The sequence below is a fragment of the Netta rufina genome (genome assembly GCF_964035555.1).
Source record: "Netta rufina genome assembly, chromosome: 1".
Classification (NCBI taxonomy): Eukaryota; Metazoa; Chordata; class Aves; order Anseriformes; family Anatidae; genus Netta; species Netta rufina.
The window spans coordinates 57467061-57490056 of record NC_140123.1 but is presented as its reverse complement, the minus strand read 5'-3'; the positions used below and the strand labels follow the sequence as shown (position 1 = coordinate 57490056).

Below are 22996 nucleotides of genomic sequence, written 5' to 3'. Positions count from 1 at the left end.
CTGTTTTGATATCAGCATAGACTTTACAGTCTTACATAGTCTTACATAGACTTTACAGACTTTACAGAGCAGCACCACATGCCCCGATAACTGAGTAACTCCAATACAATTTGTCATTCAAGAACTCGTCTCTTTCTGTTGGGCTTCTTGGGTGAGAGCAAACTTTGGCTCCTGTGCACAGCAGTAACAGGGCAGGGAGAGCAGGCAGTGAGAAGGATCCTGCCCTGTACTGGGGTGATACTAACCAACATAATGAAGATCCCCCTAGGAGAGGAGGGAGAGCATGAATGTCTTGCCATAGGTAATTTCTCCTTATGGCATCTTAGCCAACGTAATGATGAGATTTACTTGGCAAATACACAGTTATCTTTGCATGCAAGTGCTCTCATATACTCTTGCTTGTGAGTTTGTCTTTCCATTGTGAGAGACTAACTCACATAGCTCTGATCTCTTATTTTGTCTCACCGAGCAGGTGTGAGGATGACAAACTCACTTCCAGCAACCCCTTAATGCCGCGCTGCCATTTCATGTCAGGCAAGGAGTAGAGGGGATAAAAGCTGATCTCAGTGCTGAGATGATGAAAACTTTCCGTTGTCAGTTCCAAGCACAACCATGTGAGCAATACAGGGTTGTAAAGACAACAACTAAAGTCAGACTGGTTTGGGCAAACCTGTTATTTGAGACCCCTGAGCCCCATCCCAGCTGTTTCAAAAATGGAAGCTTTCAATTAACAGTTCACACCGTGACAGGCAGCAGACACGACAAGTATTTTCCTGCTTGCAGATAAAAGTGAACCTAGCTTTTGTATCATGAAAAATAATCATTTAAGTTAAAGGAATAAATTCCACCACCTTTCAATCGCAACACACCATATTTAAGCAAGGGGCTCTGTGACATCAAAATTCAGAAGCATCATTTAAAAAAAAAAAGAAAAAAAAAAAAAAAGCAGTTTTAGTGCAAACCAGGAGACTACAACCACAAAACCACCCTGCACATATACACGGTTTCTGTTTACAGCAGGTTGTTTTTCCCTTGTACTTGGTTCAGTTAAACCAAACCACAAGTTATCACTGGCACAGGGAATGAACAAGTAGCAACTCCTTTAGACAAAAATTCCTTAATTGGGTGTCTCAGAAATTTTTTGCAGCTATAGTGGGATTTTTTTAAAGGATCCCTCCCCCTTCAAGTCATAGAAAGAAGACTGACGGGTTTACACATGGCTCGCCTAGGGTGGGAGTGCTTCCCAAAGCTGGGCCATATTAATTACTGCTGTGAGCGCTTCCTTTACTCATAAAAAAAGCTGCTTATTCATTGTCGCTGCTCCTTTTTTTTCCATGTGGGCAACATCATGTTTTGGCCAGGCTTTGCTGAAGGTGGAGCTGCTGAAGGGCGACAACTGCCTGGAGTGGCTGAAATGTTCGATCCTGGGCGTGGGCTGAAGGAGACACATCATTATAGACAAGTCCAGCAATGCAAAGCTCAGTTCGTTTGTCTGCTTTTAAAGTCCTTGTAGTTGGCAATTGTTGCAGGGAAAAACTCAGCTGAGATGGTGCAACTGCTACTCAGTCTTCAGAAGAGATTAACTACAGAATAGGCGGCAATTAAAACCGACACAAAACTATCAGTCTTCCAATCAAACTTCATAACTTGTGTGTGGATTACTGCAGGGGAACTTTTTGGCTGTGCCAGGGCACAAAGGCAGGCAGTTCACATGCAGGGGCAAGCTCTGGGGCAGGGGCAGTGTGAGGATGGGACATAGGAGCACGTTGGTTTGCAGCACTGGGTGGCACCTCCTGGCATCGCTGTTGCTGTAGCCCTGGATAAGCCCATGCTCTATTCATAGAATCATTAAGGTTGGAAAAGACCTCCAAGACCATCTGGTCCAACCACCCCCCTACCACCAATGTCACCCACTAAACTATGTCCCTAAACACCACGTCCAACCTTTCCTTGAACACCCCCAGGGATGGTGACTCCACCACCTCCCTGGGCAACATGTTTCAATGCCTGACTGCTCTTTCTGAGAAGGAGTTTCTTCTAATTTCTAACCTAAACCTCCCCAGCACAACTTGAGGCCATTCCCTTGAGTCCTATTATCTGTGAGGAGAGGCTGGCCCCCAGCTCCCCACACCTTCCTTTCAGGTACCTACAGAGTAAGGTCTCCCCTGAGCCTCCTCTTCTCTGGACCAAACACCCCCAGCTCCCTCAGCTGCTCCTCACAGGACTTGTGCTCCAGGCCCTTTGCCAGCTTTGTAGCCCTTCTCTGGACACCTCTTGATGTCTTTCTTGTAGTGAGAGGCCCAAAACTGAACACAGTACTTGAGGTGAGGTCTCACCAAAGCTGAGTACAGGGGGACGATCACCTCACTGGCCCTGCTGGCTATGCTATTCCTGATACAAGCCAGGATGCTGCTGGCCTCCTTGGCCACCTGGGCACACTGCCAGCTCGTGTTCAGGCGAGCATCGACCAACACCCCTGGATCCTTTTCCTCTGCACAGATTTTGAGCAATGCTGTAGCCAGGTAACATCTGCTAACAACGTGTGTGGCACCTGGCAGCTCCTTACACAACATGACCATCCCTCCTCAGGCCTCTGCACTGAAACACTGCCATCATGCTCCACAAACAGCTTTTAAAAATGTCTGTTTTCCCCCCAGGTAGGCTCAAATACTAAGAGATCCTGATCTATTTTGGTTTTAAGTGGAATAGAGTCATTGAGTGGTTTGGGCTAGAAGGCTCTTTTTGGCGCTGCTGGTGAGGAGCAGTTTTAGACTTGCAGCAATAGTCATCCCAAAATATCTTTTCTGAATAACCTTGCAGAAGCTGCCAGGCAAATATTTCATAGCTTTAAGTATTACTGGTACTTTCCAGATAACGTAATTTGGCTTTCTCCACGCCATTCCTATCACGTTATGCACATGCAGCATTACTGCAGGAGCAGCAGACAACAAAAGGTTTGCCAAGCCCCAAAGCTGTGCTGCTGGGACGTCTCGCCTCGCACCTCCTCTGAACACACCAATGTGATGGGACAAGCTGAGGAAATGTGCCCAGATTCAAGGGTCCCTCTGATTAAAAAAATAATAAAAAAATCAACACGAAAAACCATGCCCAAACTCTCCCTTCCTTTCAAACAGCCAGACTTTGCTTTATGTCCACAAAAGGCAACAAAGCCCACATTGTGCTTCTGTAGAATGACACCTATTTTCTGAAGACTGTTTTGGAAGTCCTGAAGAAATCACAAGAGCCCTGGTGCCAGGAGCTCCCCCTTTAGCGAGGTAGGAAGGGCTTAGCTTTGAATTCTGATTGTTTTAGGAAGAAAGCTGATGGCTAAATATCCATGTTTTCATCCTTTTAGATTTTTATAGCGCAAAGTCAACACCTTATTTCTCCTTAGGAGACAATCAGCATGGGTTTTCCCATGAAGCAGGTGCACGTAGTAGGCCAGCCAGCACTGAATGCAGAGCCCATTTACATCTATGGACAGTGATTACAAAGATGCGATGACAGACGTGGGAGCTTAATGGGTTTGAAAAAAATAAATATTAACAGTCACTCAGGATTACATCCTGCAGTTCTTGGACAAGGCTGCTGAGCTTTAAAACATATTGCATACTGCAGTGCACAGATGTCGATCAAGTCCAAGTGAAGCTGAAGGCTTCAAGCTACCTCTTTTTTACCAAAATTCATTATATAAATGGAAAAAACAAACAAACAAACCACAAAACATCATACCAAATACACAAAAACCATCTTACAGCTATGCCCAAGGAAATCACAGAATCACAGAATCACAGAATTTTCTAGGTTGGAAGAGACCTCAAGGTCATCGAGTCCAACCTCCAACCTAACGCTAACAGCCCTCCACTAAAACATATCCCTAAGCTCTACATCTAAATGAAGTCTTCTAATTTGTCACGGTTCAAGGCAAAAATCCCACTGACTTCAATGACAGAAATTTATCTTATGGTCACATTCTGACGTTTTCTCTTCAGTTTCAGTATCATCACCAGGTTGGAGGACTAACTCAGGTATAGCCCTGCTTTGACTTGCATTTGATTTTTGATTTGCATGCACAATAGTTAGTGAATCAGACTTTCTATTGACCTTTAAATCTGTACAGTTGAGCCCATCGTAGCTAGGTTTATTAAAAAACATTGCATTCAGGTGGCTGCCAAGTCAACAGGAACTCTTCTGATTCTTTTTAATAAGGTCAAGTTACTCCCACTAATGGTCTGCGGAGAGCGTAATTTCTAAGTACTTAACTCCTGCTGCAAAACTAATTGCTTAATCGCAATTTTGCTTGAGCTACTCATTAGTTGTTTTCCTGAAACGACTTTAAATCCATTTTTGTCTTTCTTCTAAGGAAGCACAACACTTTTCACAAGTGGAAGGGAAGCAAGGAGACTCTTCAGCTGGGTCCTGTTACTCAGCCGTTCAATCATCTTTTACCACAACTAGACTCTCCCTGACTTCAGCAGCTTTACCTGAAGAACAAGGACTTGCCAAATTTAACCCCCAATTAATTTAATTTTAATGTTACAACATTAAGTCAGTTCCTCCTCTGCGTATATAGTAACCAGACCCAAAGAGATCGCATAAAGGCAGCCCTGCTGTAAAACTTCCCATTCGGTAAATTAAGACCATCACAATCCTTGCTCTATAAAAAGCTCCATGGAATTAGTTCAGGATCTCTTTCCTTGCCATAGGGAAAAAAATAGCAGATGGTACCGAATCCTCTTCTGAGCAACCAGCTGAGAAATAGCAGAGGGGGCTGGGGAGGTAAGAGAAAACCCCACAGCAGTGCTAAGAGCTCCTTGGTGAAGGGTTAAAATTCTTCCCAAGCTTTGAGGGAGTTCAGACCTGAACTGACAGTTCAGCTTCAACAACTCCATCCCCAGGGAGTGGGGATCTTCAGACAGGCGGGGCCAACAAGCAACGAGGAAGGGGGGCACCATGGCAGACCTGTGCTGAGAGCAGAGCACCTAGACAATGAGGGGCAGGGAAAGGACTGAGATCAACAAGGAGAAGCAAACTGAAATGATCACCTGCAGGCAAACAGCTCTGGGTTTTGAAAAGCTGAAAAGTGACTCTGCTGAGAGGAGCAGAAACAAGTGGCTGATTTTACACCAAACCTCACTAACCAACCCCCGAGCGCAACTGCACTGTACCTGCATGACCTGTAGCAGTTCACTTAATGGGCCTGTGCCACAACAGGAGAGACTTACAGAAGCTGGATGAAAACCTCCAGGATGAGGAAATTAGAGGAAAATCAAACTTTGGTACTTCTGGTACCACAGCACAATGATCCCCTGAGTGGGAGCGCAATTTTAAGTAATCGTCTGGCAAGGCTTGGCCTAGCTCGCTGCTTAAAGCCTCTCGTTGTATTTTATGTGGAAATAAGATTAACCCTGATGAAATTAGTGTGCAGCATTAAATCAGATACAGAAGAAGAAAAGACAACAACTTCCTGTCCTGTTGTTTTGGACAGCATTCCATATTTTATATCCACACAGACAATAGGAGGGATTTTTAAAACTATAAATATGAGCAGGTATTTTCTCTGGATCATAGATCCATCAGCCTGTGTTTGGTCATCCTATGAAGCAAACAAACAAACCACAAACACACCTCATATACAAACATTTTTTTTCCCCCCTGTGTATCCTGCTTTACATCTGCGACCAGTTCTGCCCTCCCAATAAAATCAGCACTTTTATTATGCAGTATGTAGACCGTATGATCATTTATGACCACTACCATGGGAAAAACTAGCCGGACCACAGAGGAACAAGTTCCCAAAGCAGTTTATTCTTGAGTGCTTTATTTAGATATACAGCACATCATGTGAGGCAAAAGGTGGCAGGGTTTGTAACAGTTTATACCCAGGTGAAGCATTCAGGCAAACATCTGAGATCACACTCTTCAGACCTCTGCTGTGCTCAAGAATCAAAACATGGAGAGCCTCTGGAGACCCCACATCCACCTCTCTCCATGGAGGAAGCCATCCACCTCAGATAGGTGAGTAAAAGGCAGCCTGTGCCAAGCTTAGAAGATGTCTTTCCTTTCAAAATAAAGGAAAGGCTGCATTTGGTTTGAGGACCCCTTCCTGCACTGCTCTGCTCTGCTGGCTGCTGTGGGTCGGGAAGGCCACTGCTACCTCTGGGTGCTGGTGACTTCGGGCCGGGGCTTTGTCCCTCGGCTTCAGGAGTGGGAGCAGCAGCCCACCAGAGATGCTAACCTGGAACCAACACCACCTTCCAGACGGCTGCCCTTCAGCAAACAGCACCGGCCCTGTCAGCACCACGCCGCAGACAGTTAGCTAGCTGCTGACAGCAGCTAAGAAGCCCCTGCCATTTGGAGAATGCAAACATGCCATCCACATCCAGAAAAGCTCAGCAGATGCCTACAGCAACAAAGGTGAGGAGAATCTGCCCTAGAGCTGGGGGCCCTTTGTTCCTTCAGTCATTCAGGTGGCCTCCAAGGCCCTCCAGCAAATCCTCAAAGTGAGGGAGACCCTGAATTCCTACAGGGGCATAAATATATATATATATATATATATATATATTTTTTTTTTTTTTTCCATCCTTATAAAATTCCAGCAGTCCCTTTACCTTTTTGATTACTGATATACTTTGGAAGGGTATTTTTATATAGCAGTCTCCAGTGCCACTAAGATCTCTTTTCTCAGTGACACCAAGTTTGAGCCTGTCCCTATGCATTATGTTGTACTTGTAGCACCACAGAAGGTGTATTGGTCACTCGGACAGCGATGTACCTGTGTTTTTCCTTCCAGTTCCTAGCTCAGGACTACTTGTTTCCATGGCTTGTCAAGTCAGGGGACTGCATGAGATGCTCGATGAACAGACACAGCAGTTAGATAGACTCAATACCTTACAGAGTTACAGTCTAATACAGTTAATGCTCAGTCTCAGGGATCAAAACAAAAATGTTTCAAATATTAGATTTCAGAGAAAAAGAACCAGAGAGCATTGGAGTGAGTATCGAAGTGTTTCACACACTTGGTGTGACTGCTGGAGACATCCAGTGGCTGAGGTGGGAAACGCACAGCCCCATGGAGGGAAAGGCTCATTCTGGGTCATTCCCGAGGAGAACTTTACCCAAATTTACCAGCTGTTCACACGAAGATGCAAATCCTTGCATACTGAGCTCAATTTGCTTTGCCACCCACCTCTCTTATTCCTGCTGCCCACCCTCAGTCGTTCATCCAGGGGCTGTCTTCCAGCCTTGCGAGTTCCACAGCTCCTCTCAAACTTTTTTACTCCAATTCCATTTCTTCCTAATAAATCTATTCCAAGAAGAGGGGAGGGCAGAAGTGCAGCGGAGTGGTAAATGCACATAACCCTCCCATTCTTGAAGCATATAAAGGAATACACATTTGGCTTACGCAGACCACACGGGAACACAGAGCCCTTGGCAGGAGCAGCCTTATGGCCCCGTGAACTTTTCTCTGCGCTTGGGCTACTGCCAAGCAGCCACTGCTACTACTGCGCTACTTTGCCCACGTTCAGCAGCTCACTTGGGTCAGGACTGCAGATCGTAACACCAACAAGAGCAGCAGGCTGAGGTTTCGTTCCTGAGGCTGGAAAGCTTCAGAGAGCAAAGTCCAGGAGCATTCACATTTCATGCTGCAACTGGAAAAGAGTTTAGCGTGAGGCAGTAGGTGTCTGGTAATGTTGCTGTAAATAGCCCACCATCTCCCCCCGCCTGCACAGGGCAATCCCTTCCAGGTGCGTGCCCCTATAAAAACCTCTGGAGCGGGCATCCTCCCACAGGAAACTTCGTCGCTCTCCATCGTAACAGGTAACCATGCCACTGGCCCACTAACCCTGTCTGCAGCATGTTTTTTTTTTTTTTTTTTTTTTTTTTTTTCTTTCTGCTGACTAACATGGGGAACAGGGCTCACCGTATTCCTCGACTGCAGAGAGCCAGGCCAGCCAATGCGCTTGGGCACACCCCGCTCCTGCAATTTCAGCAAGATGGATACTCAGTGCTGCTTTTCAGTATTTTGCATTTGCCTTGCGGGCTCACGTATGGTACAGGTTTATAGTGCTGATATTTATTTCCTAGCATTTATATATATATATACACACATACATAGCATTTTTATATATATATACAAACATATATATATACACACACTATATATGTTACATATACATGTATGTGTGAGATACCATATACATATGTTATATATATGTGTGTGACACTATATCTATATATGCTATATGTGTGTATATAGACATATATATTATTCAGTGCATGAGAACATGAGGATATTGCATGAAGGAAACCCAAAGAAACACTGATGTTTGTGCATAGCGTGCTAAGCCCTAACTCACAGAGAATGCAGTGCAACTGCATTTCCCATTTGAGCAGATGGAAGTGGCTTTTGCCAAATAATTCAGACTAAAACGGACAACGCTGTATAACTTCGTGAAAGAAATAAATGTTTCAGCCAAGCGGTGTTCACAGCTGAAGTGACACAGTATTACTCAGTAACCTATCTTTTCTTCCCTTTTTTTCCTCCATGTAGTCAGATTTAAAACTCTTTCCAAGCAATGAAGGTTAAGAGGCAGAAAGTTTGTGCTTATAGTGGGTAAACTATAACTGTAAGGTTTATATTCATTGTTCAATTCACCCTTAATTATTTTATTACCTTGTTAATTTCATGTAACATTGATAAATAGACATAATTTTTTCAATTGTTCTCTTCCTCACGTTCTGAAGAAACCAAATGTGATTTTGTAAGCCATTTTGTTCATGACAAAGTTCATTATGAAGTCAATACTAGTTTAAATACTTTGGAAACTACAAAGCTTAGATGATCTCCCTTCAGAATCACTTTACAAAGAAATTAGCTGTGAACAGAGAGCGCCAACAGTTTCTAAGGGAATAGATTTTGCTTGGCATATTATTATTATTATTTTTTTTTGTAAGATGCATCATTTTCAATGAAATATGGATCAGAATAGTAAGAATAGTAAGAAATGTCAGTTCTAGTCACACAGCAGCAACTTGACCATCTTACACAAAGGGTATGTAATAATGCAGACATCACCTATGTGCAATGAGCTTACTCAACACTGACTTTGTCTTCAGGTAGTTTGTCATTTAAAATAATAACACAAAGCTGTTCATCACTAAGCCCAAGACACTAATATACTTGAGTCCAGACTACACGTAGTTTGTAACTAAAAAGAAAACAACAAATTTTTCCTTCAGTTCATGAAATGTATCACTAATAGTTATGTCAGCGAGCTGTATAATAGAATAACTTTCTATTTGCAAAAGCTACACCTATGAAAAGATGTAAATGCTGTAACATCTAGAAGTTCAGCCAAAAACCAAAGCCCATTGTGATAAGTGATATATAAATGCAGAGTGAATAATCCTTTTCCTCCAGAACTGTTCTCTAGGAACTCAGGCTCCTTATGGACTTAAGGACCATTCCAGGCTCACCACAGTGTTAGCGTGAAATGTTCAGAAGACTGTCTTCAAGCTAGTTTTTCTCCCGGCCATGGCAGTCACCAGTTACTACAGATCCTTCTATTTTCATGTCATACTGTGCCAATTACATAAGCATTAATATATTTTCCCATAAATTTCCTATAACATTAATAACATGATCAGATTTTATTCTAGCTCCATATATATATATATGAAAAGGCATTACTGAGAACAGGCAGCATACTTTTGAAAAGTAAGGCTGCATAGAAACCACTGCTGTTTTCTAAGGAGACATGTTATCAAAAGTGAGAGGAAAAAAACCAAACACATTGATGCATGCACTCAAATGCCAGGGAATGCTGTAGCTGCAGCATTATCTTCAGTCTCCTATCTGCCTATCTCCAACATATCTTGAATTATATAAAAAAAGATGTGCAGCCAGAACTTGTTGCTAGCTAGATGGAAGCCCTCTGAGGGGAGAAAAAACAATAAACACACCAAAAAACATATCTGTAGAAGTCAAATTGCTTTAAAGCATTCTGTTTTTTAAACAGTACAGACTCACTGCCACGACTTTTGAGCAAATGCATTGCTACAGGACTCAGAACATAAATCCTGTCCTTGTGAATAAACAGAGTAGCAATAAGGAATATATCAGGTAACAGAAAAATTGCAATGGTGTCAAGTATCATGTGTGCAAATAAAGCACCCACACAAGTCAGCAGTCACTCTGCCCCTTAAAAAACTACCTGCAGGCACTGCTGAGCCTCCGAGACCTTGCCAAACCTCTCCCCCTTCTGGACAAGATATCCAGAGAAGCCTCCTGCGATGTGATGCAACCCAAATTACACAACCCTGTCTGCAGGACATGTGGTGGAGAAATCATGCAAGCATGCCTTCTCGAGAATGGGCAGAGGCCAGTCATGGATGAGAACTGAGCACGCTCCAACCATCACAATACATGGGAAGGGTGAATTTGTACAGCTTCTGGCCATAGGAAATCAAGATCCAGTTTCATTTATGTATGCGTGTGCATATCACTGATTAAAACTCACATTAAGCAAAAATTTTCTTTGGCAGTTTTGTTTCTCCCCAGGCAGATTTAGATCCACCCCCATTCCCACTCGCTAGCTGGTATCAAGCAGCTCCTTACGATGCTGGGTGCTGCCCACGTGCACTGGAGATGCAGAGCCACATCACACGTGCTGTTCTCCAAAGCAGCTCACTGTTCCGATCTTCTCACTGCAATTATTTCCTGACTGCAGTTCACTGCATCTCAATTAGCTGTTCACTGCAATTCAATTAGCTGTTCTGCAGGAGAAGGCAGAGGCGAAGGTAATGAGGAGGCAAAACCAAGAGCACTGGCTGCAGCAAATTAACCAGTTTTATCACAGGAATACTGAGTCCTGAGGCATAGGAAATGACACTGATAAAAAGTCGTAGACACTGAAAGGCAGTTCACCTTTTCCAGCTGTTGCTTCAGTTTGTCTGAACACCAAGGAGCTCAGTGTGCAAGGAGCTCACTATTCAGACTGATTAGCGGTATCAATTTAGCAATATTATGATAAATTGCTGTTGTTTGTATGATAAAATGAAAACTCTGACTTCGTTACCAGAAAGTGTTTACAGCATTCTCCTCCTGAATGGGGATGCTGCCTCTCATCATGGTTTCCTGCCCCCTCATCATGCCATAAAAACAAAACAGAACAACAAAAACAAAAAACAAAAAACAACAACCAAAAAAACCACAAACAAAAAAAAACCACCACACCTAAACTTCTCACTTTCTTCTCCTTCATATATTATATAGAGTGCCCTCAAGCTTTTCCCTCCCCTCTCTATTTCAGCTCTTATGCCATGATCTCTGCGCAGCAGCTACCGTTCCCAAACAAAATACAAAGAGTAATGGAGGAAGAAGCCTGTGAAGAGCAGTATGACTCTGAAAACTGCACTTGCAGCTCCACATGTGCATCATCAACAGAATCCAACTCAGGTTTAATCCACTTTAAATACTGCTACTGCATCTCACAGTTTCATTTTCCTTAGTCTTGAAATAGCAAATGTTACCGTCACTTTTCATTTTGAAGTCTATTTTTCCACTTCCCCCCATTATCACATTAAATCTAGAAAGAAGTACTCTTTCTCATAATTAAGAGAGATATTTTAAAAGGTCTCTGGATTTTATTTAGGTATCTGAGGATTATTTCTCAATTAACATCAGAGAGATGATTATAACGTGCATTAATTGGGTTGGCACTATTGAAGCTGTGGTATTGCAAAATTTCAACACTGGCTAAATTGCTTGAACATCTACCATGGATACCAGGCTGCCATTAATTAAAATCCATGCAAACCAAAGCAAACTTTTTCTCTGCAGTCGAAGTTATCATCTAAACACATCCTTGTATCATCTAAGCACATCCTGCTAATAGGCTTCCAACAGCAGCACAGTCATTGAGAATGGAGTGTCCTTGTTTTTGATGAGAGCAGGTGGAGTAGTTAAGCTGAGCTCTCCTAAAAATCCATTTTAAAAGCCTCCATGCTCTGATGAGACATGCTAGCACAACTGCAGTAGTGACATTTACTGAACAGCATCATATATTTCAATACATACTTAAAAAGTGTATCTCACAAGCCTCCTTTTGTTGACATGTGATTAAAAAACGATACCACTAAAAAATGCTGCAATTTCTTCAATGTACAGTGTAAAATCGAACTTGGAGATGTTTTATTTGTAAAAAGAAGCTTAGCATCCCAGATCTCTTGGTCATCCTCTTCCTATAGCAGGCCTATCTAGTTAACTGAGTATATTAGTATAAAAATACAGAAAGATGCAAAAATTTGGTGTTTGTATCTGCTGCATATAAACACATGCATATAAAATACAAATTTCATCTCTCTCTCACAGATTCACCAGTAATTCTTAAAATACTGCAGAACTGGGTTCCTAGAGTTTCCCACTACTTTGACAAAGAGCACTATACTTACGTAGGCCACCAGATCGTCATCCAGGAATCCATAGAGCACTTTGGAGCAGTGGTGTGGCCTGGGGTAAGTATTTGACACAGCATCCAGAAGGTTGATATGACAGAAAAGTCAGTCATGACAACGGCATACAAATCTTTAGAAGTTTCTTTAGATGACAGCAGAGGCTTCCTTGTGCAGAACCAAGCTGTTACATATACTGTATTATTATATATATAATTATATTATTATAATATATTATATTCATTAATGCAGAAAGCTCTGCATTATGGCTAATTTAATACAGTTTGGACCAAAACAACTGTGGCACATAAATGAACAAAACGGTAAATTGTTTAAAATGTGCACCTTTAAGTGGAAAGGAAAGAAAAAAAAAAAAAAAAAGAAAAACACCAACACACACACATCAATTTGTTAACTGGATGCAGATATTGAAAAAAAAATATTTGGAAAGAGATGGATAGAAGCATTCAAGCTTCTTCCATGTTTCCAGTCACTGCTGGGATGTAAACAATCATCATTACTGGAAGGAAAATAAAGAAGAAAATTGTGAGAGATTAAATAAAGGAGTTTAATGTGTTTCTTTTAAAGAACAGCCTGGAATAACTCCTTTGCAGTATAGAAAACCATACTTGCAAAGAGGTGTGCTCCGGTCTTTGCTCTCCCTGCTCGGAAAAAACAGAATTTTATGTAGACTCAGAAACGTGTCTTTAATTGGAACAGAGGGTCAACTGATGGAGACATGAAAATTAGGATTTCAGAATTTTCCAGATCAACATTTATTGAAAAAGCTCACAAAAAATGGTAGAGAATTTCAAAATAAAAAAGCAGCGTATGGTTAAGTGGAACAGTAGCTTATTTTGGTTATGTCAGAGCATCAATTCTCAAATTAATCAGGTGTCAGAATGCAGATGGTAAAACTTTCCAAGAAAACCAAGAGTGGCACAAAGTGGCCTGGTGATTCATTAGTTGTCAGCATTCCCAGAGCAGGTAGTCAGCGTTGTATTATGAAAAGCACAGTAGTTGAAACAGTAACATCACTCCAAAGAAGAGAAGCAAAAGGGCAAGTTAGTTTCTTTTGCATCTGTTTATATTATTTATGATTAGCAAATAAATTGGCAGTTTATTTTTTTTTGACACCTGTTCAGCAATACTTCTGTTCTCCTATGCAGCAGTAAATTGTCTTTGAAATTTACAGTATCATCAAGACAAGTGTTGAGTGGATAATTTTTTTAAAAAACAATTCCTTTGCAAAAAAAGTTCCAAAAATCTCTGGTGAAGCCCAAATCTATTTTATGATAATAAAGTGTAAGAGTATTATAAACCATAACATGACTTTGTGCATATTGTTAAACTTCTTTTGCTGTTCTGTGTACAGTTCACACCTGAACTCTACTTATCTTGAGCTGTGAGAAGAATCACAAAGTGTATAGATGTGTGCAGCAAATCACAAAACCTGCAACTGAAAAGGAACTGTTCAATTAGATTGATATAAAAGAACAGGACACAATGCTTCTTTCCATATTATCTTTATGTTACAGCCTTCAGTGTTTTCCACTGTATAAAAAACAGCATAAAAAAATCAAAGTAAATGTTGTGCAGCTTAACTGATATGTGATACTGATATTTTAGGCACTGGCTTTATCTCAATATCTGGAATCAAATCAAGAACGATTCAACCTCAAAGACAAGCAAGTTCTGGAAATTGGCGCTGGAACAGGCTTAGTTTCCATTGTGGCCTGCATCTTAGGTTAGTAAATTCCTATTTCCTTTGGATTTCTTATGAAATATAACCTAGATCTGCTCCTGTCGGTTTAATGCAATGAAGCAACACTTGAAATTAGGCCTGTTTGACACTTTTTTTTTTTTTTTTTTTTACAAATGAAAGTTATTGTCAAATACTGTTTTGTAAATAAAGTAACTACCCTAGTTAATGCTGAGGGAAGTAATACAGATAAAGTTATGTATCTGTATGTTCAACTATATACCTATGAATTAAAACAAATTAATATTTTCTTTAGGAGCTTATGTCACAGCAACTGATTTGCCTGAAGTTCTTGAAAATCTCTCATTTAATATTTCAAGTAATATACAAAATATGAATATCCACAAACCCGAAGTGCGAAAATTGGTATGGGGAGAAAGCCTCAGTGAAGACTTCCCTTCATCAACTTACCATTATGATTTCCTACTGGCAAGTGATGTTGTATACCACCATACAGCTCTGGATCCCCTGCTAGAAACAATGGTGTATTTTTGTCAGCCAGGGACAGTATTACTATGGGCAAATAAATTCAGATTCAGTACAGACTATGAATTTTTGGAAAAACTTAGCAGTATATTTGATACAACCATCCTAGCAGAATTTCCAGAATCAAATGTCAAGCTGATCAAAGCCACGGTAAGAGAGAACTGAAGAAAAAACAGTTACTGATTTTGATTTATTGTCAGCACCTTGCAGTTTGGAATGTGATACAGAATTATGGTGTACTCTGTGCATTTATGTCTGTAAAGCTCTAGTTGTATCTGAGTTTTGCATTATGAGTTACAAAAAAAACTTCCAAGAGAATGATACAGTCATTTGTTTTAGGTTCACACACAATTTTGTTCAAACAGACCAATTTCACTCCATTGAAAGAACAGCATTATTAGTAGTAAGTTAGTAGGAAGGCATTAGCAGAAAGCATTGATCTTCTCGGCTGCACTGAACTTCTGCAGTTTGTATGGTGAATTTCTATTTCAGCAAGTTTCATTTATCGGAGAAACCAATACAACGTTTAGCTTCATTATTTGTTTTTATTAATTATAAAATAATCTTTTAAAGTATCAGAGTGCACATGGTGTTTTTTGATCTTCAGTCTTGCACATTTATTCTGTTGTCTTACACTTTTAACATTATTAAACATATATGTATAGCTTTACAATACCTGATTAAGATTTAACTGTCTGGCACTTTTATACATGTATCAGCCTGTCCTGATACTCAGCTTCACATGGATTTTTGAGTTTGCCTGAAATCACTCCAAAATGAAAATTTACAAGAGCACCTATGAATCAGCAATTCTTAGTTACATGTCGTAACAGTTTGAGAGGTTGAATTTTTCTTAAAAAACAAACAAACAAAAAACCCACAAATGTAAACTCTTGCAAACAATACAGGTAATGATGTCCCATTACTTTAGTCTAATAAATAAGTTTTTAGCTACTCTTGAAGTAGCTTTAAGGCCTTCATACAATTGGAAATGAAATTAAGATCAAACGTTAAAATTCGTTTTACTGTAAAAAATACAGAGCTTTTACAGGTTTGCAGTTAAAATTAACAGTTAAGAACCTAACGTGCATGCAGTAAGCTTTTTCAGCCTAATTCCGAATTCCATATCCTTCGTGTTGGCAGTTCTGGCACATCCATTGCCAGCAATGGGATGCACAAAAAGGAAACTCCCTGATGACTGGAGTTAGGTTAACAGGTATTAAGCTGTACCCAGGTGCCTTTACTGATAAATACACACAATTTAATAATCAGCATTCAGCAATGAAAACATGCGTTCCAATAGAAAGTCAAACTTATCTTTTCATATCCTGCCCATATAGAATCGCTTTAGGTTTACATTTGTCACTTTTCTAGAATACACAATAATCAGGTGGATACATGACAGGAAGCCAGTTTTCAGTGAAAGTTGCACAATGAGTCCATCCAAGTAACTTCATTAGCTAAACAAAAACAAACATGAAGAAAAAGTGAGATGGATTTATTTAAACCCTTCCAACGAACACTCTCATTCACATCAACATCTTATTTATGAAGTCTACAATCAGAAAGGTAAGATTGGAGACCTGGATATCTTTGAATTACTTAATGCTGAAGGGGGAAAAGGAAAACCATTCCACATGATCTACAGTCTTTCAATTTAACGCACAAATATTTTGTAGGACAAAATTTTTAGGAGTTATTGTAATTCCTATTACTTCCTCACCTATATTCTACTAGCATTATTTGCAATTAATACTACTAACAATAGCAGTGGTTAAAAACCAACGTAATACGATTTAAATATACATACTTTTTTGCTGTTATCTCAATTTTTTTTTTTTTGTTTTTTATGTCCTACAGTAAGTTCCAGAAAGTAAGTCTGCTAAAAGTGGTAATTACTCACAAATGAGATATTCTAGAAGGAAAAAACAAAGGCCAAACCACAAAAACCCGAATGAAGCTAAAGTGTTAAAGTTTGGCGAGTTCTATAATTTAAAAGATAAAAGGGATTATACCTCTCTTATTAAGGGAGTATACCTCTCTTACTTTTAAACGTTTACTTATTATTAAGATGGCCCGTTATTTTACTAGATAGACCTTACCTGAATGCAGTTTTTCAAGTTGTCTTTCGTTGGCTTTTCTTCTGCAAGTTTTGTTGCAAACTTGAGACCTCTGCCATACATTTTGTTTACCAATGCATGCTTATAGGCAAAAGTTAAGACCTACAATGTGAAAACAAACACAATTTAGATATTTTAATATTTGAATCCTACATAGGCTTAGCAAAACATGGCAGATTTTGTTCAGGCAGCAGAAGTGACTTAAAGTAAAACATATGCACAAAATAGTTTGCATTTTTCTTTGCAGGAAAACAGATTATTCACAGTAGTAGTTATAAGCAAAAACTTCCTAGAGACTATTCTGACTTCCTGAACATGTCCAACTTTAGAATATAGTATACAATACAGACTTCAAATTTTTTATTCACCACATTTCTAGCTTCTTTGGACTTTCATTTGCTAGAGGCAACTGTACAGTATAAAATAGTTAAAAAAAATAAATTATCAAGAACCAGTCAGGTATATCTTTGACCCACAGAAACAAAGATCCAATTGAGAGTTTTGATTCCTAGGAAATGAACTTACTTCAGAAACAAGTATGAACATATATACTGAATGATATACGTATGTATATATGTATGAGTATATATGTGTGTATACATATATGTATACACATATATACATACACACACACACAGAGTTATAAACACATAGTTATAAACAAGCAATGAAGACAGGTAAGCATGAAAACAAGCCTCAGATTTTGGCCAACTCCTCAACATTGATACAGTATTAAGAACAGATTATAAGAAAGCTTCCTCTTGATAGCGCAAACTCCAAAGAGAGTTTACAATACCTGTCAATGGTATAACCAGCACATACAAATGAATGTGTCTACTTCAAAAGTTATGTAAAATCAGGTTCTGAACACTCAAACAGGGTGTTCAGGGTGTTGCCAGACAGTTCATAGTACTTCACCAGTTACAACACTAAGAATTAGTGCCAAATTAAGCAGAGTTTCATGTATTTCCTTTGGAACACTCATGGTAAGTAGGTTTTATTATTTTTTTTCCCCTCAAACAGTGACAGCACCGAAGCTGGAGAATATGGGATTATTAGTGTTGTTAGCGAAGTTCTTATGAAATCTGGTATTAAAGTTAACTATTATACTAAGAGAGGGGAAATGAATAGTATTCCCTTTCCTCTCTGACTCCTCCAATAAAGTCACATTTTTCCAACAATGTATAGTTAAAACATAGAATTGAGAAGCTAATAGAAACACTTAAAGGATGTTAAAAAATAAGTATTTTGTATTACAATACAAAAAAGTACATACTTTCCAGCAATAAGGACTCTGACATCCCTACCCTGTAAGGACTGAAGACCCTTCCTAATTTTAGCTACCACTTATACTGAATGTTAATTGCACACACAATCTTTGTGGAATCTACACTTAAAAGACTGAACTAGAAGAAATAACATGCTTAATTATCATGAAAGAAAAGGTGTGATTTTCAAGCTCTGAATTATATGCCAAGCACTTTTAACATAACACAAGTTGCTCGTTCTTCTATCTTCAAGTGTTTATTTTGTTCTGTTAAAGTATTCACTTAAGCTGCAACAGCTTTTGAATACAATACTTACTAGTTAAAGCACAGACATATATGCAACAATGAGCTTACAGCACCATTCACATACAGATTTTCCAAATATCACTATTGGAAAAGTATTTTGCATGCTGGATTCTCAATCCAATTATTTTGAATATTTTCCTAAAGCAAAACACAAACGCTTCTGAGTAACTGCTCAGTGGGTCCATTAGCAGACTCAATTGGTCTAAACAACAAAAAAACTCCCTTCTGGAAAGATGATAGAACCACAAAACAAAAACAGAAACAAATAAAGAAACCAAAATCAAGTGAAAGATGCATTGGAGCTCTCAGCAATTATAACATATTAGAGGCTAACCAAAAATAATGTCACTGCTCTATTAAGAAAGCTCTTACCTGACCCTGTAAGTTTTGAATGGCTACTGAACATCAGTGATAAAGGCAGGAGGAAAGCCACTTGACAGCATTTCTTTCGTAACAGGGCTTCCTAGAGTTTTTGTGGCAAGAAAACAAAGCATTTTACGAAACACCCTTGCTCTGGCCAAATAAAAGTTCGGGTATTTCTACATGAAAAACAAAAAAACTTCTGCTGGACCAAAAGTTTAAAACAATGCTCCAAGCCCTTTTGATAAAAGATGATAATTTCTGTCTTAGTGCTTGACAAAAAAAAAAAAAAAAAAAAAAAGTCAGCTGTAAGCAAGTTAAGCAAAACTATTAAAAGTTTGTTAGCACTTCAGAAGTTAAGAATAACGTAATAAATGCTTTAAAATCAGCATAGATTTACAAGCAAAAAAATATAGGTAAGAAATAATACTTTATAACTTGTGCATATATTGGTTAATGTAAACCTTATAATTAAAATATCACAAGCTTTATAGTATCACAGTAATGGAGGTTATGATTCCTTGATATGTGTAAGCAAAATGTAAACTGGAGTGCTATTAAGATATAACATACAGCTGCTATCAGAACATGTAACATCAGCAAATAAATTTATTATATACAAAAGCAGTTGCTATATGAACGAGTAGGAATGAACTCTCAGTATTTCATACTATTTCATAATTTCAATAAATATAAAGGCCAGCTTTCCTAGAACAAGTGACATGGACCAGAAATTGGCCAAGAACTATAGACAAAGGGTAATAAAAAAAAAAAAAAAAAACCCCACTGTGCACTTCTAGAATAATGGGTTTGGGGAAATCACTGTTAAATACTACGTTAGCCCCAAGCTAATGGCCTGTAATAAGCATACTAAATGCCTGACCTGCAAAAGTAGTTGGATACAGAGCTCCTCATTAATTGCCTAAATTGCTGATGGTTACATAGAGATAGATGTGTATTTTAGATTATAAAGTTCTGAAATGATCTCAAGACATCTGAAAGGCTGAAGCATTTTAAAGCCTGAAAATACTCTTTAGAAACCAGTATGTTTTAAATTCATCAATACTAAACTCCTTAATGAAACCATTTCCAATACATAGGAAAAGGAAAACAGACTTATATAATCAGTTACTTCATTATTTGAACTGTTCATTAAAACATACCTACACTTACAAATAATGACAATGCTAGGTTCCACAATATAACCTATAGATAATACACCCCAACCACTTGTAAGAATGCCGAAGTTGTCATGCTTATTACTAGCGACTGAGTTTTTTCAGGTTCATACACATCTATGGCAATAAACTAAAGTTTCTTGGCTACCTTTGCTGACTCTCTGCTCTATCAAATGGCTCATTACAAATAAAAACAATATTCATACAAAAATCTACTCATTTTCTAGAGAGGGAAGGGAGTTCATGGAATTGACTATACAGCAACGAGCTTTTGACAGTGACTGAATACGATCAGTTGGAAGAGACAGCTGCACCTGACAGTAATATGAAAAACACTCCAGGCTAAAGATGTTTAAAAGGCAGGATGGAAAGGTCTGGGTATTTTATTTGTTTACTTATTTTTAAACATGACTTTTTCCTTGTCCCCAAACAGCTAATTTAAAGGTTAACAGGCACTAAATTCTACAGATGAGTCAGTCCCAGTAACAAGCAGGCAAATCCTACTAGTCTTCTGTAACAGTTTTGTTTAAAACTGGGGATTTGGGCCAAAAATTTTTGAAATTATGTTCTGAGTAGAAGAAAAACTGCAGATTTTACATTCCAATGCTAAGAACACCTAAAGCACTATCACTAATGTGTTACCATAATCAAATACTGGCTGAATAGAACTGCTTCAAGTTGGGTGTGTTTGAAATGCTTTTGTGCACAGAATACTTAAGTATTTTCTTTCATGTGTCATTTAAAATTAAGCTTCAGAAACAAATCATCTAACTAGAATAGCTGAAAGTGTGAACAATATACTTACTATCAAGAGAGCACCAACTTCCCTGCATACTTGCTATAATGATGACAAGCATGACACTTCAATGGAAAAGAGGAAATTAAAGTAACTTAAGAATGCTCTGTGGTAACACATGCTTCAACAGCAGAAAAGAGGTGAAACCAGTAATAGCACTTGATTTACTAGATGGTGAGCAGAAACACACATCTGTGTGTGATGATATTCTCAGCTCACCTTTAGAAACAACACAGAAAAGATTTTCTTTCAGTTTTCAGAAATTCACTTAGCTTTGCAATTATTTTCATCTGGATGAACTTTGACTTAAGTGAAGCTTTGAAGTAGAAGCACCATGTTTCTCTCAATGCAATATTTCTATCTAAAGCCATACAAACACCCAAATCATTGCTGCAGTAACTCTAGTGCTTCTTTTCCATTTGTTCGCACCCAGTTGTTCTGTCTTCTGAGCATCAATGACCCAAAGCCATGTTCATGTACAGTAAAGAGCTTCATGTTTTCAGTTCCAACCTCATACATTAGAATAACTTGGCTGCCTTTTGAGGACTCCTTCATTTGAAGGACATTTATACGAGGCCTATACCTGATCCTAACTCATTACTTCAAACTTTATCTGTCCTTCTTCCAAACTTCTGTTCCTCAAAAGGCAAGGCAGTCATCCAAGGCTAGGCAATACAGCCAAGCCAAAAACACTTCATTTTATCACTCCTGCCTAAGTCTGCCCAGAGTATCGTTACAGAAAAACTATTAGTCATTTTCTTGGTTACTATTAAGATGAGTTTTGCCAAGCACGGGTCAGCTGGAGATCTTCATCAACAGAATGGATGCTTTTGCCCTTACTCGAGCAACAATACCTGGTTATGTATTCTAACAATCTTTGCATCTGTTTCGAGCTTTCAAAATTACTTTACAAAATTAAGTCCTCAACACTATTCTTAAACTCCCCTCCTCAAAGGATGCAAGCTACATGAACAGTAAGGTTCCTCTTGAATTTTCAAAACTTAAAATTTTCCTCTACCAATCTTCAAAATAAACTTATGCACTAAGCAGCTTAATTTGTTTTTAAAATAGCAAAATACTCCAGAAGTAAAGCAGAATATCGCATGCAACACTGAGCTGGAAGCTTACAGGACTGCTTCTTCTGTGTAGATAAAAAGTTACAAATGAGGAAGACCAAATGCCACTGAAGATATTTAAAGCATTCTATTGGCCTGTCTATAGGACAGAAGACACTTATATTTGTTCAAGCAGAAGGCTGAGAAAGTTTTAAGTACAACCCCACTTTTGAAACTTGTCAGTCATGATAAAAATAAATGAACACTGACAAGCCAGCTTGAACATCAGATGCAGTTTGGCAGAAGTGGGTAGAACGGAGGAACTATGAAGTGTTGAATTCGGTTTTTGAAGAAAAGCAACAACCCATGACACACGTATTGCTATTCTCAGAGTTTACAACGAAATATAAGAGGAATATAATTGCGTTTTTCCCCCTATGCTTTTTTGCATCAGGCCATACCATAATAAATTCTGTAGTCTTGGAGATTAATAGTGATCCTTAAAAAAGCATAATTGGATACTCATCATGTGTGGTCATTTCAAAAACATTAACATAAGTAACACTCCTTCACTGGCTGGAAACCACAGTGCTATCAGCTGAAACATCTGGTTTGAACTGTGTAACTGCTAACTACAGCTAGATCTCAAGAAAACTACCAGATGAACACGACACCTGTTAGAAATGGAAATGAAAGAATACGATCAGCAGCAAGCATAAAAATTCTTTAATAAAATAAAGAAAAAAAAAAAACAAACTTTTCTTTATAAAAATAACTCCCCTGACTCCAGCCTTGGTCCTTTTATCCCGATCTGTTAGTAGTGAAAATTATTACAGCGCACTACTATCTCCTTTTAAACCAAGGTTCTCAATCCCACTAAGACCGAAGTAATTTCACACTATTTTCACTACTCGTCCCTTTCAGTTTCCAGAAAGAGAAAATATAAAAGTAAAAACGTGAAGAATTAAGTCTCAGTTCCAATAATCGCATGAACAGTTTACTAAGTAGCAGCATATATTTCTTTCCCTTAAGACTTTTGCTTATTTTATTTGTAGCTACCACTCAGGTTAGAATTACGGAACATTATCATTGGAGAGATGAGAGGACATATCCATCATGAGGTCTTTTGAAAGACTGATAGCGAAACTATCACTGCATAATTACCGACCAACACACAGGCTTATAGATCACAGAAACGATGAAGAAAAG

General features: G+C 38.8%; 2 protein-coding genes across 3 annotated transcripts in view; one reads left to right on the top strand and one right to left on the bottom strand.

The window, feature by feature from the left end:
* The first annotated feature begins 7359 nt into the window (after nucleotides 1-7359).
* METTL21C (methyltransferase 21C, AARS1 lysine) lies at nucleotides 7360-15279 on the top strand. Its single transcript, XM_084299324.1, has 5 exons — nucleotides 7360-7821; nucleotides 11316-11461; nucleotides 12377-12519; nucleotides 14086-14203; nucleotides 14475-15279. The coding sequence occupies exons 2-5, from the start codon at nucleotides 11326-11328 to the stop codon at nucleotides 14867-14869; spliced, it is 792 nt and encodes a 263-aa protein (XP_084155450.1). The 5' UTR covers nucleotides 7360-7821; nucleotides 11316-11325; the 3' UTR covers nucleotides 14870-15279.
* Nucleotides 15280-15526: 247 nt separating this feature from the next.
* The window catches only part of TPP2 (tripeptidyl peptidase 2), a 46208-nt gene continuing 38738 nt past the window's right edge, over nucleotides 15527-22996 (bottom strand). For both annotated transcript variants that reach the window (XM_084299303.1, XM_084299304.1), the window contains 2 exons: nucleotides 16807-16926; nucleotides 15527-16164 (listed from right to left, as the gene is read on the bottom strand). In XM_084299303.1, coding sequence (XP_084155429.1) covers nucleotides 16075-16164; nucleotides 16807-16926 — 210 coding nt within the window. In that variant the 3' untranslated portion in view covers nucleotides 15527-16074. The remainder of the gene's footprint in view (nucleotides 16165-16806; nucleotides 16927-22996) is intronic.

Excerpts from the sequence above, each read along its gene's own strand:
- METTL21C (XM_084299324.1), top strand. The coding sequence starts at position 11,326 with ATGATCTCTGCGCAGCAGCTACCGTTCCCAAACAAAATACAAAGAGTA. Across the intron at positions 11,462-12,376 it reads ATCAACAGAATCCAACTCAG|ATTCACCAGTAATTCTTAAA; the intron begins GTTTAATCCACT and ends TCTCTCTCACAG. Across the intron at positions 14,204-14,474 it reads CATTGTGGCCTGCATCTTAG|GAGCTTATGTCACAGCAACT; the intron begins GTTAGTAAATTC and ends TATTTTCTTTAG.